At 43.7% G+C, this 15,330-nt stretch overlaps 1 protein-coding gene across 4 annotated transcripts in view; it reads right to left on the reverse strand.

Moving 5' to 3' along the window:
- The window catches only part of DST (dystonin), a 399,279-nt gene that overhangs the window by 296,591 nt on the left and 87,358 nt on the right, over nucleotides 1–15,330 (reverse strand). For 2 of the 4 annotated variants that reach the window (XM_087817454.1, XM_087817453.1), the window contains exon 1: nucleotides 8,566–8,800. The exons of the other annotated variants lie outside the window; for them this stretch is intronic. In XM_087817454.1, coding sequence (XP_087673580.1) covers nucleotides 8,566–8,656 — 91 coding nt within the window. In that variant the 5' untranslated portion in view covers nucleotides 8,657–8,800. Of the gene's footprint in view, nucleotides 1–8,565; nucleotides 8,801–15,330 lie in introns of those variants that run through there. 4 annotated transcript variants of the gene reach the window in all.

Here is a 15,330-nt window from a genome sequence, read left to right on the forward strand (position 1 = left end):
GGTGAGTAGGTAGAACACAGAGCATCTGGGGGACAGTGAAACTGCTGTGTGTGATGCTGGAAGAGTAGACACGATTTGCATTTGTCAAATCCTGAACTGTACAAACAGTGAACCCTAATGCGAACTATGGATCTTAGTTAATAATACTCTATCAATATTTGTTCACCAATCATAACAAATCTACCAGTCCAATGCACATTATCAAGAGGGGAAACATAGGGGGAAAGGAGGGAGTATATGGGAACGCTGTACTTTCTGCCTAATTTTTCTGTAAACCTATAATTGCTCTAAAAAGTAGTAAATTATTTTTTTTTAAAAAAGGCTTCTGGCCTAGGAGGAGCCAGAGGGCTTGAGTTCTTAGGTCTGTCTCATCTTTCATTGACTGTCTTTATAATCCCTACTGCTCAAAACACTTCACATGCACTATTTCATCCTACCTTTATTAACCAAGTGAGGAAGACAGCGAGGTAGATGGTGAAGCACACCTGCCACACCTAACTCACTGGCTTAATAAAGGTTGGATAAAATAAACCACTGAGCAGTAATATTTCATCCCAAAAATCAAGAATACAAATTCTCACGCTGGCATGGCCAGCATGGAGAATTATAACACTGAATTAAGGTCATTTTTTAATTCACTGGAACAAAAGTATCTTTGTATAATGTCTTTAATACCAGGATTCACTGGGAAATATTTCCACCCACTAGAGAAAAATCAGGACTTTGTCAACTCCCTTTGACGATTCTTTCCAGGAAACATTTCAGGCATGTATTAAAGCAGCCACATTCACTGGTGACATTTACAAAACCTAATCCTTTTCAAGATCTCCTCAACCCATATACACACTGGAAACGTTCATGCTAAAATTTTACTTCCCTTTCAAGGATAGCTTATTAGAATTTATAATCCAGCTAAGATATAACAGTTCAAGCTCCCAAGTTCACCAAGTATCTGAATTGATATAAATCTCTATGAGTTTTTAAACTATTAATTTTGATTTTATGCATCCATTTAACTCCTCTCAGAAAGTTCTAGCAATCAAAATCATAGTCCTAATAAAAAATTCTCGTAAAAACTATTTCTGCAACATTTCCCAGTCAACATAATGAAACTCAAAATATATAGTTTATGCCAAGTATACACTTGATGTTCAAATGCCATTGCTACCACTTATAGCTATATGATTTCAGGAAAATTAATTTCTTAAGCCTAAATTTCCTTATTGGTAAATGGCAGTAGTTGTAGCCAAGATAAGGAGTTATGAGAATTAGAAATTATACATATCATTCATTTGTAATAACCAGAACTAGGCCTGGTATATAAGTAGGTAGGCTTATAAATAGTAGCTATTATTTTTACTATTTTAAGCTAAAAATTAAAGGCTTAAGAGATAAATTCAAGGATGGCTTAGAACTTATATTAAATGATCATATAACCACTGAACTTATATACCAAACAAAACTGACTACAAATCTGCTGAAGTTTATGTAGGAAAAAAAAAAATTAAGAGGCTTTCCAAATAAAACCAAATGGAAAAAAGTTGTTGAAACACATGGTCAGATTTGTCTTTTGGTCATTTATAGTTACTTCTAAAAAGAATCTGAGTAATTTTGTTTGCTTATAAAAAAATATCTGAATAATTTTATTTGCTTATAGAAAACAGATGCACTGCTATAATACACTACAAATCATGCTCAGAGGATCCCCAGCAAGAAGAGGCAGCTCAGTTGATTAGTGTCATCCCAACAGGCAAAGGTTGTGGGTTCGATTCTCGGTCAGGGCACAGACAAGAATCAACCAACGAATGCATAAATAAGTGAAACAACAAATCAATATTTCTCTCTCTTTTCCCCTTTCCCCTCTCTCTCTAAAAAGCCAATAAATAATTTTTTTAAAAAGACTGATGAGGTATTACTTAGGGAGCCCTAAATTCAATAAAACATTCCATTACTCTAGGTCACACTATGTGCTGTATTTCCAAGGTCAAGTAAAACAGAATTCACTCCATTTCACTACCAAAGAAGCTCTAATAATGACTAACATTAAAAATGTTTTAAAAACATTCTTTCTAATGAACTATTCTTTACAAATTAAAAAGAAATGTTTATTTTACAAATTAAAAAGAAAATACTGCAAGCTTCTTCAAGTATAACTTCAACACAGAGGTTGTTGCATCCCTCCTGTCCCCACATCATAGAACCAACCAGTCAGCCATGCTGTCAGTTTCTGAAATTTCCTTTGAACCTAGCCTTCCATTCCAACCACCAGAATTTCACAGACCTGTCTCCCTGCTTCCTGAGTCTTCTTTTCTGTTCAACCCTCCACACTGATACTAGAATTATCTTGCTAAAACCTATCTCACTGGTAACATCTCACTGAAGATCATCAAGGTTTCCCTCCCTGACTACAGAGTAAGCCCCAAACTTGGTCTTGGGTGCAGCCTTCAGGCCCTTTCCAATCCGGTCCAGCATAACCCTCCATAGTCACCCATTTGCGTCTCCCAATAACCCCTATCCACTCCCACCCCTAATCCCTACCATGCACTTTAGCCAAACATTCAAAATACATTCTGTGGTTATGCTCATGAAATGAAAAGGTCATGCTGGTCTCTCCCCTTGGAGTTTTCCTCACTGGTACCTTCACCTTCCTACAGGGTAAAATCTCAGTTGACCCTAAGTACAAAGCTTTCCCCAACATGCAACCCAGGCAGAATGACTTGCTTCCTCTTCTGAGAGAGATGAAAGTAGGGTGGGAAATAAGAACACATAAATTTGCATTAAAGGGATAGACCAAAAATAAATAAAGTCTTACTCGATCACTTACAGAAATAATGGTGTGCTTCAGCTGATAGCTACCTGACATTTCTCCTTGGAAGTTGGTAGAATGTGATCTCTACATTACTAAGAGCTGAAAAATGGACACAGAAGTCTTCCTTCAACAGCCATTGTGGAGAGAAGAGTTCCATATAACTGAAGCATCTGAGTTTCTTTTTAACTGATATGAAATACTAAACATTCTAAACTACAAGTCTTCTCACTCAATTCGTTCATCAGGCTTATAGGGTCAGATCATCTTACTGCATTTAAACATTTTTACACTCAGTTGTGGAATGAAAACAGAGAGGAACATATGACAGCCTAGATATTCCATCTTTTTGTCACTTCTACAGCTTCAGGGGTTTTTACAATCTGCAATTTCATGAAGATGAATTGGGCAAATTCTCCAGCTCCCCACAGAGTCAGGCTCCTGAGCACACATGACCCAAAGGTAGAAACACAGGTGCTTCTTTGCCCAGCTACAAAATAACAGTAAGACAAGAAATTGTTATCCCCACTTCTCCTTACATGTTATTTATTACCTAAAGTCATCACTGGGCCAGAAAATAAGCTTCTCCAAACTGCTCAAAGAAAGCTTTAAAGAACAGGATGCTTTTTAAAAAGTCCCTGACTAAATAAATGCTGAGATAGCTGTGTAAGGCTAAGTCAGAACAAAAGAAACTAAAGAAGCATCGGTATGGTATTTGGGGTTCAAAGTTAAATTCACTTACAATGCCTAATAACTGGTTACCTCCTGAACCTGACAAATGTTTCTTAGATGTGAGGCAATGAACAAGTTCTTTGGCCCATTTAAATCCTGATTACCTGGTAGAAATTACTTTTCCAGTCCATGTTATAACATTATAAAACATTCATTTGTGTCATACTGAAACTCCTCAGAGGCTTCAATGGAGCTCTCAGATGGTCTCTCCAACTTTAAGTGAAATCAAATACATTGTGTCACGGAGGTTAATGTGTCCAAACTTTAAGTTTCCAATTTCAGGATGAACACTTTACCCTCTGTGTGCCAACCCAATATCCATTCTTTCCTTATTTTTTATAAACAGAACTTTAGTTTTGTCCAGGGCTCTAAGTGGGGCCAACCTAAAGCTCTACATTTTCCTAGTCTGCCTTTCAGAGAGCGGTGGCCCCTGGAACAGTTGGGCCAATGAGATACAAGTGAAAGATGCTAAATGGGCTTCTTAAAAAGTGTCTTAAAAAGAGGCTGAATCAACTAGTTTGCATCTGTTGTGCTTTGTCCTTGCGCTTCCCTTCTTCCCATCTGGAATTCAGACAAAAGGGCTGGAAGAGAAGCAGCCACCTTGTGGTGACAGAACCACCACAGGATACATGACAAGTGACTAAGCAGAAATGATAGGAGCCTGGATCCTATTGGCAAATAGAGATACCCCACAGCCCTGGCCTGTCTACCCTGGACCTCTCTGTAGCTGAGAAAAAGAACACATCTGTTTGGTGAAGCAGCATCATCTGTTTTCCATTACAGCCAAACACAATCTTAAAACACTTATTACCAAATGAAGCCTATTTTATTTTTTAAAGAAAAGAAAAAGCCCAGACTAATACTCTTTCAATGAGCTACACTATAACACTGTCATGATGCAACACAGTTAAAGTTCACTTATTACACAACTGGCCATTAAGCCATGAGCAGAGCATGGGCAGATGAAATCTGAAATCAAGCTTTAGCAAAATCCTGGAAACCAACTGAAAACCACTGAGCTAAACGGTATAATATATGGTGCAGGGAGGAGTTATTCCTGGAGACCTTTATATATTGGTCCCCCATTATCCATAGTTTCACTTTCCGTGGTTTCAGTTACCCGAGGTCAACCACGGTCCAAAAGTATGAAATGGAAATTCCAGAAATAAACAATTCAGAAGTTCTCAAATGTGCACCATTCTAAGCAGTGCAGTGAACTCTCTCCTATCCTGCTCTGTCCTACATAGGATGTGAATCCTCATTTTTCCAGCATATCCTCTCTGTACACACTACCCGTCTGTTAGTCACTTAGTAGCCATCTCGGTTATTGTTCTCAACTGTAGAGGTATCACAGTGCTTGTGTTCATGTAACCCTTATTTTACTTAATAATGGCCCCAAAGCACAAGAGTAGTAATGCTGGCAATTCAGACGTGCCAAAGAGAAGCCATAAAGTATATGCATGTGTAGGAAAAAACATAGTGTATATAGGACTCAATACTACCCACGGTTTTGGGTATCCACTGGGGTTCTTGGAATGTATCCCCTGAAGATAAGGGAAGACTACTGTACCCCAACTTTCAACTCACCAGAGTTGGTTTACACAGTAAAAAGACAGGATTTTTACCAACCACATATCTATGTAGGCCGTAAAACTGAACTGAAAATGAAAACTACAGTTGGAGTAGTTCTCGGTTCCTTCTGTCACTATGCACATAAGCAGAATTATATTGCCCTACTGAGAGAAGGGACTAAAGGAATTACTCAGAAGTTTTTGTGAAAAACAGAAAGGTTTGACTTTTTCCTAAAATAATCGAAGACGGTATTTTAGTGGTATTATAGACAAGTAACAGATCTGCCATTCAGCTTTCATCAAGAATAATAATGAAACACTTTTTACAGTTGTCTGAGGACAACTAATTTCCAGGTCAGTGGGAAAGTATTCATCGTGTTGGACCAAAGTAACTTAACTTTTTTAATGAAGTCTAAAGTATATAGAATAAAATTTATTGGGTCCACATTAATGATCTCATTTTCACTTATCATATTTTTAAAAGTAACAATGTGTTGAGAATATAAAACATTCTAATGAGAGATTCAAACAGCAAAATTTCATAAAGTGGCAGCTAATTAATTTTAGTAATATACAATAGTTAATTATTATAGCAATATATAGGTTAGTTTCCTTACATTGACAAGAAAAAGAAAAGACCACTTTGTATCTTTCATGCTAACTTACAAAAATGTTTTTATGACAAACTAGGTAATTTACTAGAGATATAAAAGAAAGCCACTAACAGGGATAATTCTAGCATAAACGATAATGAAGACATATGTTTTATTCATAAATAAATGCCTTTATTCACCCTGACTGTGGTATCAGCTGAAGTAATATGATTTTTCCAAATCAGGCGCCCTGAATATTCTAGTTGTGAATACATTTTATAAGTAAAAGAACTAGAATATGAATCAGAACACTGTGCCTGGCTACATAGCAAATAGCTCTTTCTGTGTTATTCTAAATCAGCAAACAGTTGCTTATTTTCACTCACAAGTAAAGGACCAAAGCACGATACCAGAATAGACCACACCATAAATACTTAGGCCTCACTCGCCACTATTCTTGTTTTCCTACAGAGAGCTAGGTTTGAAATCCTTCCAAGGCCGTCTGAGGACTAGTCTAACAAAACTCTCAAGTCTTGAATCTAATACTCCCAAACGCTAACATTATAGATTATTATAATCCTACGTTTCTGACAACAGACCGATTTTGAATCTGTTCCAGCTGACTCCACCACTTACACTATTCAACAGCTGGGCATATGATAACATGGCAACCTGATAATACTCTAGCTCAATGCAAACTCATTCTGTAACCAAGAGACTTTGCCAGAAATAAAAATCAAAATAACCTCCCTTAAGTTCAAATGGGGATGTAAAATGTTTTGAACAATGCATGATTTCAGAAATGAGCAACTGCACTTTGAAAGTTTGGTGAACTGACACTCCCTACTCAAAGCCTACAATTCTTTTCTGATTAGATCAGCCCCCATAGCAAGTCATCAGGATAATAAGCACTGTAGTGAAGTCATCGTATTGGATACTGATGGGAAATCATAACTGGCTTCAAAACATCAGGAAACAATGACTTTTCCAGGTCTCCAGCTTTTCATGTAATACACTGGCCAATACTCTTACTATTCTTTCCAAGATTAAGTGAAATATAGAACATTTATTAAGCCAAACACAAATTGATTTTAAAGCCACGAAGAAAAATGAAGGTAAGAACCCTCACTTTTTCAGCAAAATTTTGGGCTATTATGTTTGAAAAAGTACATGTTTATGTGCAATACTGATCATTAGGGTATAATTAAAACATAATGAAAACTGCAATGGCCTATGCATCTTTAATTTCCTTTCATTTCCAAAAACAATTGAAGAAATGCTTTTAAATATTGTCTGCTTCCTCCAGACAAGTCAAATCAGCTCTTTAGTTATATTCCTTTTCAAAGTCACCAGAAATTACCCATGTCACTGAAGTAAAACTCAATGGGGCAAAAACTTCATTCAGGTATAATTTCTTTCAAAAGTAAAAAATGTATGTCCTTTAGTATTTCCATACTTTGTTTTTTCTGACTTTAAAGAGCACGAGTGTATATCTTCAATAAGGTTTACTAGTCTATATTGGTATTTCTCATGTGTCAAGTTCTGGAGACAACTGATTAAGACCTTGATTTTAAAATAGATAGATATAGACACGAGTATATTACATGTGCACATAACACATGTATAAAAGTTCTACAAATGGGCTTTAGCCTAAAATATCACTGCACTTGCTCAGTGGCAGCATTATACACAAAAGGGTGTTGGCACAAAGGAGTTCGGATTGTACTATTGACAAAATTCCACATGCAGTAAAAGAATGTCAGCAATAAAACATGTTCTAGAAAGAGAAAACATATTTGTGGGTGAGTTTTGGGCTTTTTGGAGATTTGGAATTTAAATATTCAGTTCAGAGTTTTATATTTCTACTTTCAACTAATAGCAAACTATTAATATGTGCATGTTAACCATATAACCCCCATTCAATGTACAGAAATTGCCTATCTTAAACCCAAAGCAAATATTCAAGATGCAAAACCATTTGAATTCAACCTATCAAACAGGCCACTACTCTCTGTTAACATATTAAGGCTCTGTGGGCTACCTTTGGGAGAGTGTTTTAGGAACCACAGTAGGGAGATCATCTGCACACACTTAAAAACAATTTCCCGAGACAAAAAGACCCTTTAAGATGAGAAGGTGCACTTTGTCTAACGCTATATTTAACCATAAAGTCAAAGTAAACATAATATTGAAAAATCCATATTTATCAGTTTGGCATAGAATTTCCCGAACACAAAGGAAAGACTACATAACATCTCAAAATATACTCCTATACATTTAAATTTACAACAGTCTCACTGACTAAAGTCTTACATCACACTATCAAATAATTTTTATGATACATATGAATAGATATATAGTCTCAATCCATAAACTTTTGTCAAATAAGGTCATTTTAAGAAAAACAATTTGGTGATGCTCTCCGCGGTGAAACAGCCCATTGAAGAAGCCAAGAACCCTTTCTATAGGGCTAACCAACACCCCGTGCCAAGCGAGGGCAGCGATGCCTTAGCAATCCCGTGGAGAATCTTCGGTACCCACCCTCCCTGGGAGGGTTATGATTATGCGTAGAGCTTAAGAGCTTCTACAAGGCAGAGAAAACGCAATGTGCTTCTTGGAAACCAAAACCCCTCCCCCCCGCGCCACCACCCATCCAAGGGCGTCTCCGGACCTTCGCCCACCCCACCACCCTCCCAGCGTTGGGGGTACTGAATCTCATCCAAAAAGACCCGGTTCCGCCCCCAGATTGGTCCAGACACCTGTTTACTTGTGCCCAAGCAGGGGCGGCTCTGGTTAAGCAAAGGTAACGCTCGCCCCGCGGGTCCCTGCCAAGCCCTGCGCCCCGGCGCGGGGAGCCACATACCTTTGTACCTCTCCAGGACATCCTCGTAGGCCTGGAGGTACTCCTGCTCCTCCACGTACAGATACGCGGCCGGGGACAGGTACCCCGCCATGCCGAAGTTTACCCAGGCGATGGCTGGCCAGCTCCCCTCTCCCCCTCGGAATCGGGACAGTTAGTGTCTTAGTCAGCAGGACGCAGCCCGGCGAGCTGGAGGAGCGGGAGGAGCGGAGAGCCGGGGGAGCGCAGGAGCCCGAGACGCAGAGCTGGGGGCGCGAGGGGGCGCGAGGGGGCGGCGGGCGCCCGGCGGGCGGAGGAGACGCCCAGGCCCCCTGGCCGGCCGCGGGTGTGGGCCGCCCGGCTCCCGCCGAGCCAGAGTCGCTCTCGGGTTTCAGCAGCAGCAAATCTCGGCGAGCCCGGGGGCGGTGACGGCAGCGCCGCGCCACCCCCGGCGGAGGAGCCCGGAGCGCGGCGGGGACGCGCGGGGGGCGGCAGGGCGCCGGGACCCTCCGGGGCCAACGCGGCCGCCGCCCTGGCCGAGCGCTAGGCGCCTGCTCCGGGCCCGGCCGAGACGGCGGCGGCCCTGCGGGAGGACGGGCGCGCGGCCTCCGCCCGGGATGCTGCGCGGCGCATCTGCGGCATTTCCTGGCCTCCGCGCCGCAGACACTCGCCCGCGCCCCCGGAGAGAGGGAGGGCGGAGGGAGGGGCCGGGCGGAAGGGAGGGGGCGAGCGCGGCGGTCAGCACCCCGGCTGGCGCGGCTCCGACCCCGGCGCCGCCCGGCCCCTCCCTTCCAGGCAGCGCCGCGGCACCCAGGCCCCCTCCCCCGGTCCGCCCTCCGGGGTTGACGGCGCAGCCAAGCACGCCCACCCCCCGGACACGGGCCCGCCAGCCCCGGATCCTCAAGGGCAAGGTTTCTATTTGGGACCCACAACAGGTGCCTGGGAAACAAAGCGGCAGATCGCGGCCACCGACGGGTGCAGCCCCCCGCGGTGGAGCCGGGGCTCCCCCAGGGGAAGGGGCGGTGGGGAGCGGGGTGGGAAATACTTTTTTTCAACACAGCTTATGGCACCTGAGGACTCGGGTCAGTCTGTGGCGGGGCGAAGTGGGAAGGGCGCGGGGGTCCGCGCCCAGGGCGCACCTCCCGGGTGGGGCGAGCGGCCCCTGCAGGTGGCCCGGCGCCTCGGGCCTGACGGCGCGTCTGCGCCTGCGCACCGGCCACCCGCGGCGGCCGAGGACCAGCCGGCGGTCCCTCCCTTCCGCCCCCCAGAGCCCGCGGGCGAACCTGCCGCGGCGCCGGCGGCGGCCCCAGCCCGGCCTGCCCACGGCTCCCGGCCTGCCCACGGCTCCCGGCCTGCCCACGGCTCCCCCGCCTGCTCTGCCGCGTCCCTCCTCTCCACCCGTTATTCACTCCCCGCCGCACTGGTATCCGCTGAACTTGGGTAAAAATGGGTGCAATTCACTTAACTCTGGCATGTCATATGCTGAAGTGGGTGAGCTTCGGGTCCCTGGGGGACCCGTTGGTGCCCAGGCATGTGAACGGGTGTGTGTCAGAGGACTGCCTGGAGTCAGGCTGCCTCGGATGGGATCCTGGCTCCTGAGTAACTCGGACACAGGCGACTCACCCTCTCTGAGCCTCTTTGCATCAGAAAAATGGGATAACGGCGCCTACCTCATAAAGTTGCCATCTTAACTAGCTTGGCAAGTGTTAGCTATTATGATTATTGGATAAACGAGCTCGTTGCTCACCCTCTGACATGGCAACTTCACCTCTTGCCCAGGCCTCCCCTCCCTGTGTCTTCCTTTCCTATGTACTAACCGTTTGTCCCTGATGATTTTTCCTTCTTTGTGTCAGTGCTGTGAATCTGGACCATTTTCCTTTCCATTAACTTGTAGATGGAGATGAGTACTCTTGAAAAAACTGTGCGCTCTTGACAGAAAACTTCGGTTTGACTTGAAAAGCTTGACTTCTCCCCAGCAATTGGCCTATTCCGGACAGAGCAAGAGCACATCTCTCTTTTCTAGTCTGATTACTAGCTTATAATCGGAGTTTGATCCCATGCCCCACGAAGCTTTTAGGATCATTAGAGTTCTTCTGCAACTTGGTAAGCATTTAACATTAGCTCATGAAGTAGCACACACGTATCATATGGGACACTTTGAAATGAAAGGGGGAGCAATTAGATTCCTAAGAGTCATTCTATTTACAGACCACACATGTGCAGACAAAATTCTCAAAACTGTTTTGTTTCCCTCACGATGACTAAGGTCATTGAGAGCATAGTCTGAATTTTTATCAGAAACTGACAGTAGTACCCAGTAGTACCCAGTTTGATGAATATAATCAGTGCACACTTAAATGATTTCAAATGTTCATTTAAGGAGCCAGTCAAAAGAAACAGAAGCAGCACTTGGGGTTGTCTGCAGAAACCACCTTTGCCCCATGCATTCTTGGAATCGGTAATTTGGAGTCAAACTGCTGACAGTAATAGTGTATTCCATAGGGAAGCCGCAAAAGCACAGCAGTTAAGAGCTGGGCCTCTGGAGTCAAGACTGCCTGAATTTGTATCCTAGCTCTACCACTTCCTAGCTGTATGACCTTGGGAAGTCTCTCCCTCTCTCAGAAGATTTCTGGGCTGAAAAATGGAGAAAATAATAGTAACTACTTCATAGGGTTGTTGGGAGGCCTGAATGAAATAATGTTAAGTGCTTATAAGAGCACCCGGGCATCAGTAATCTATCATTTATAGAGCATCTTCCATGTGCCAAGAAATTTGCAAAATGTTTTGCATTCACAACTTTTCTTAATAACCACAACCATGACCCTTTGATAGAGAAAATCAAAGTTCAGTAAAGTATCCAAGAAACACAACTGGTTAGTGATAAAAGGAGAATTAAAATCCAAACTCTCCTGAGTCCAAAGTCCGACTCTGCTTAGATCCTTCAATTCGAACTTCACAAAGAATTCACGAGACAAGAAAATCTGTATTTTAGTATAGTGTTGTCACTGACAGACCATTTACCCTTGCAGGCACTTGAAGACTGAAGAACCTAACTTACAATATCCTGTAGCTAAGAACAGCAAATCTGTATTGTTTTTATGTAAAAGGCATTTATACAATGGGCATTTCCTTACATTCTGTTGTCTTACTCTCACACTGACCCCTCTGAGAAATAGGAAAGGCATATATTATAGTCTAAGACTTTAAAATGAAAAAACTATAATAAACACAAAAGCACTTTTAAAAATATAAAGTGTCAGACATATGACTCCATCACCAGTAAGACTTGCTGAAATGTAAACCTGATGATGTCACGTCATGGGTTAAAAACCTTCCAGCTGTTCCCTACCACTTAAGCATAAATAGTCCAGTCTCCTCAGTGTTGCACGCAAGCACCTTCCCAGTTTCTGCTGTCCCCTACCAAACCCCATGCTTTAGCTATACAAATTACTAGAAGTTTCCATTTAAACACGGCTCCCTACCTTTGTTCTTATAGTCCCAGCCCTCTGAAATGGCTTTCCCTTTCATCCTAATTCCACCAGGCTCTTTAAATCTCACCTGAAGTAGCACTTCCCCTCGGAAACCTTTCAGGAACCCCCCATGTTTTCCCTTCTCTATCCAAGTTCATTAGACTCTCCTCTGGGTTCTTTTACTATTAGGTGCTCACAGCCATTACACCTAATCTCTTACACCATGTTGGAACTGTCTAACACAGGGGTGGGGAACCTTTTTCTACCAAGTCCCATTTGGATATTTATAACATCATTCTTGGGCCATACAAAATTATCAGCTTAAAAATGAGCCTGCTATATTTGGCCAAACATTTAATTAACTCACCCCTAATGTGGTGGCTGGAACCGCTTCTCTTTGGTGAGGCCTTGGCAGGGCCAAACCAAATGATGTCTCGGGCCTTATGTGGCCCTCGGGCTGGACGTTCCCCACCCCTGGTCTAAAAGCACACCCATTTATCATATTAGACTATGACTTCTTCAAAGGCAGAACTGTGTGCTTTTCTTCATTTTATTCCAGGGGCTCAATAAATATTTATTAAATGTGGGTGAGCTAAGGTATTCCACAGACCATCTCGTCTTTTTTGGCTCTAGACATTTTCATATTCCATTCTATTGTTATGACTTTAACAATAAAAATATCAAACTTTCAACTCCTTTATTACTAAGTAATGAACTCTATGGACATCTTCACACCATTTCTGAACCTCACCCCATCTCTTACTATGGATGAATTTCAGAGATGAGGTGAGTTTTAGGCAGAGTGTGAAAATGTCTAACAAAATTAGAAGTCGAAATCTTAACACTATGTTTTCAAAGTATCCACAGCACCAAATTCCCTCGGATGCCGCTGTTCCCTGATCCTCACACTGGGTGATCAGTGGCAAATTTAACATATACATATCTGAATTTCACATTTTAGCCACATTATAATTCAACAGATATTTGTGGACTGACCTCCAAGTCTATATTCCATGTATGATTATTGATTATGATCTGTGTAGCATTTTACCAATATTTATTTTAAGCACAGTAGTACACTTCCATACTAGGCCTGCTTATCCTGTTTGTTGTTTAATTTTGTTGCATTCTGTTGTTGATTAACATCTTAAAAGTATGTAACTTTGAGATCTCAAGTGCATCAACTACCCCTAACTTCGTAACTATCCCCACAAATCACTCAACGAATATTTTACAAAAAATAAGACCTGGGCCCGGCCGGGCGTGGCTCAGCGGTTGAGCGTCCACCTAGGATCCAGGCGATAGGGGTTCGATTCCCGGTCAGGGCACATGCCCGGTTGCGGGCTTGATCAATGACTCTCTCAGCATTGATATTTCTATCTCTCTCTCTTCCTCTCCTTTCCTCTCTCTGAAATCAATAAAGACATATTTTTAAAAAATAAATAAAAAAATAATAATAATAAGACCTGGGCCCTGCCCTCATGGAGTCTACAGTCTATTAGTATCCACACATGCTTGTCCACTGCATCCCATTAGAGCCCAAGTTCTTCTGCACCTGAGCGTACACATAAAGTTACTTCCACCAGCTTCCCTTGACGTTCCGCCCAGTGGTCTTCCTCAGTTACATAATCTCATTCCCCAGACACACATCTTCACTGTTGTTCTTTCAAAACGCCTTCCTTCACTACCAAAATCAAAATATCCACCTGTGCCACCACTATCAGAACTCCCAAGCTAGAAGCACCTTCTGTCTTCCACAAAAATGCACGAAACGGCTTCCCATTCTCATGCCCGGGCTTTGCACAAAGCCCCAACAAGGTCTCTCCCCACCCTCCTTTCAACCTATGTTCCCTTTCTGCTGAGCCAAACATCTATCACCAGTACTGTCCATCCTGGTGCTTCAGACCTGCCGGGGGTGCAGGCCGGGGTGTCTCAGCAGGGCAAGAAATCAGGCCTCAGTGACTACACATATCTTGGTACCCCAGGAAGTGCTGAGAGCCAGGGCTGCCCCAGCTCTCCCAAGCCACCCCTGCTTGCTCTCCCTTGGCTCCCAAGCAGTCTCTCCACCCTCCATCTTGCCTCCTCCCCCCACCCCACTCCACCCGGCCTCTTCAAAGGCGTGGGTGAGACCAGCCAGCATCTCACAAGGGAAGCCAGAAGCAGCTCAGGCTGTTGCCCCAGAAACCCAGAACAGAGAATGGCTTCCCGGGCACTGTTTGTTTTTCCCGTAACCAGAAAATCCCACTGGGGGGACTCCATGGGGATTCTCAGTTGCCAGGGTGGCTGGGATCCCAGTGAGTCCCCCAAAGCCCCCCAGCGGAAGATAAAGTACCAACTTTGCATTATAGAAGGAGGCAAAAGAAACTAAGTGAGAGGGATCCCAGGGGGGAGGGGAGGGGAGGGGAGGAGGAAGGGAGGAGGTCTGACCTGCTGGGTGCAGAAACGAATGGGAAAAACATCTGGCCTTTGGCCTTTGTAAGGGAGCCCCAAGGACATACTCCATCCTACCCCATTACCATTTCCGAGAGAGAGAAAAATTACTGAAGGAAAGGAGAAACAGGCACCCCGGGAAGCAACTTTCATCATGCACAGAACACACACACACGCACACGCACACGCACCACGCAGGCCCTGCAGGGTGAGAGGATTGATTTCCAAGGTGTTCTCAGCTTTCGGCTAGGTAAAACGAGCCGTCACTTCTGGTTGGACTTTTACAGCCAGTGCAAGGGAACACCGGGTAACAGAACAGAAACCCTGGCACCTCCCATATATTAATTAATCAGGAATGCATCATGGCTAAACCCTCCGGAGCCCAGGGGCACAGGGGACCGTAAGCTGCTACAGGCACATACATGATGCTGACAGAGATACTACACTAAAAAAAGAAAAGAAAAATGAGATCTGAGTTGCTGGAATACCCTCTGTATCCCGGGTACCAAAAACCCAGACTCTACCCAAGTTAAATCTGCGTAGCTCAGTGCTCCAGGGCAGAGACGAAGGCTCTCGCAGCTTCGGGCAAACACACTAGTAATCACTGGAGCTGCTACTGTACTTTCAGGTGGTCTAGGTGGTTACTGCATGTAAATAGGAAAGTTTAATGCAGATGTGTGTAAATATCCTCTTGCATTTCAAAGGTATCGATTCATCCAGCCAGAAGGCTGGGCCAAACAGCTTAGTCACCAGCAGGCAGGGCAAATCGCTCTATCGATAAATCGGGGCAGAAAGTAAACATGGTCATCCCCCTCCCCCAGCCTGAACACAAATCTATGCCCAGTGCATCAGCTCCCAGATACTACACCCCCCCCCCCAGCGCCTCCCA

This window comes from Miniopterus natalensis, chromosome 5 (genome assembly GCF_054644295.1).
Source record: "Miniopterus natalensis isolate mMinNat1 chromosome 5, mMinNat1.hap1, whole genome shotgun sequence".
Taxonomy (NCBI): domain Eukaryota; kingdom Metazoa; phylum Chordata; class Mammalia; order Chiroptera; family Miniopteridae; genus Miniopterus; species Miniopterus natalensis.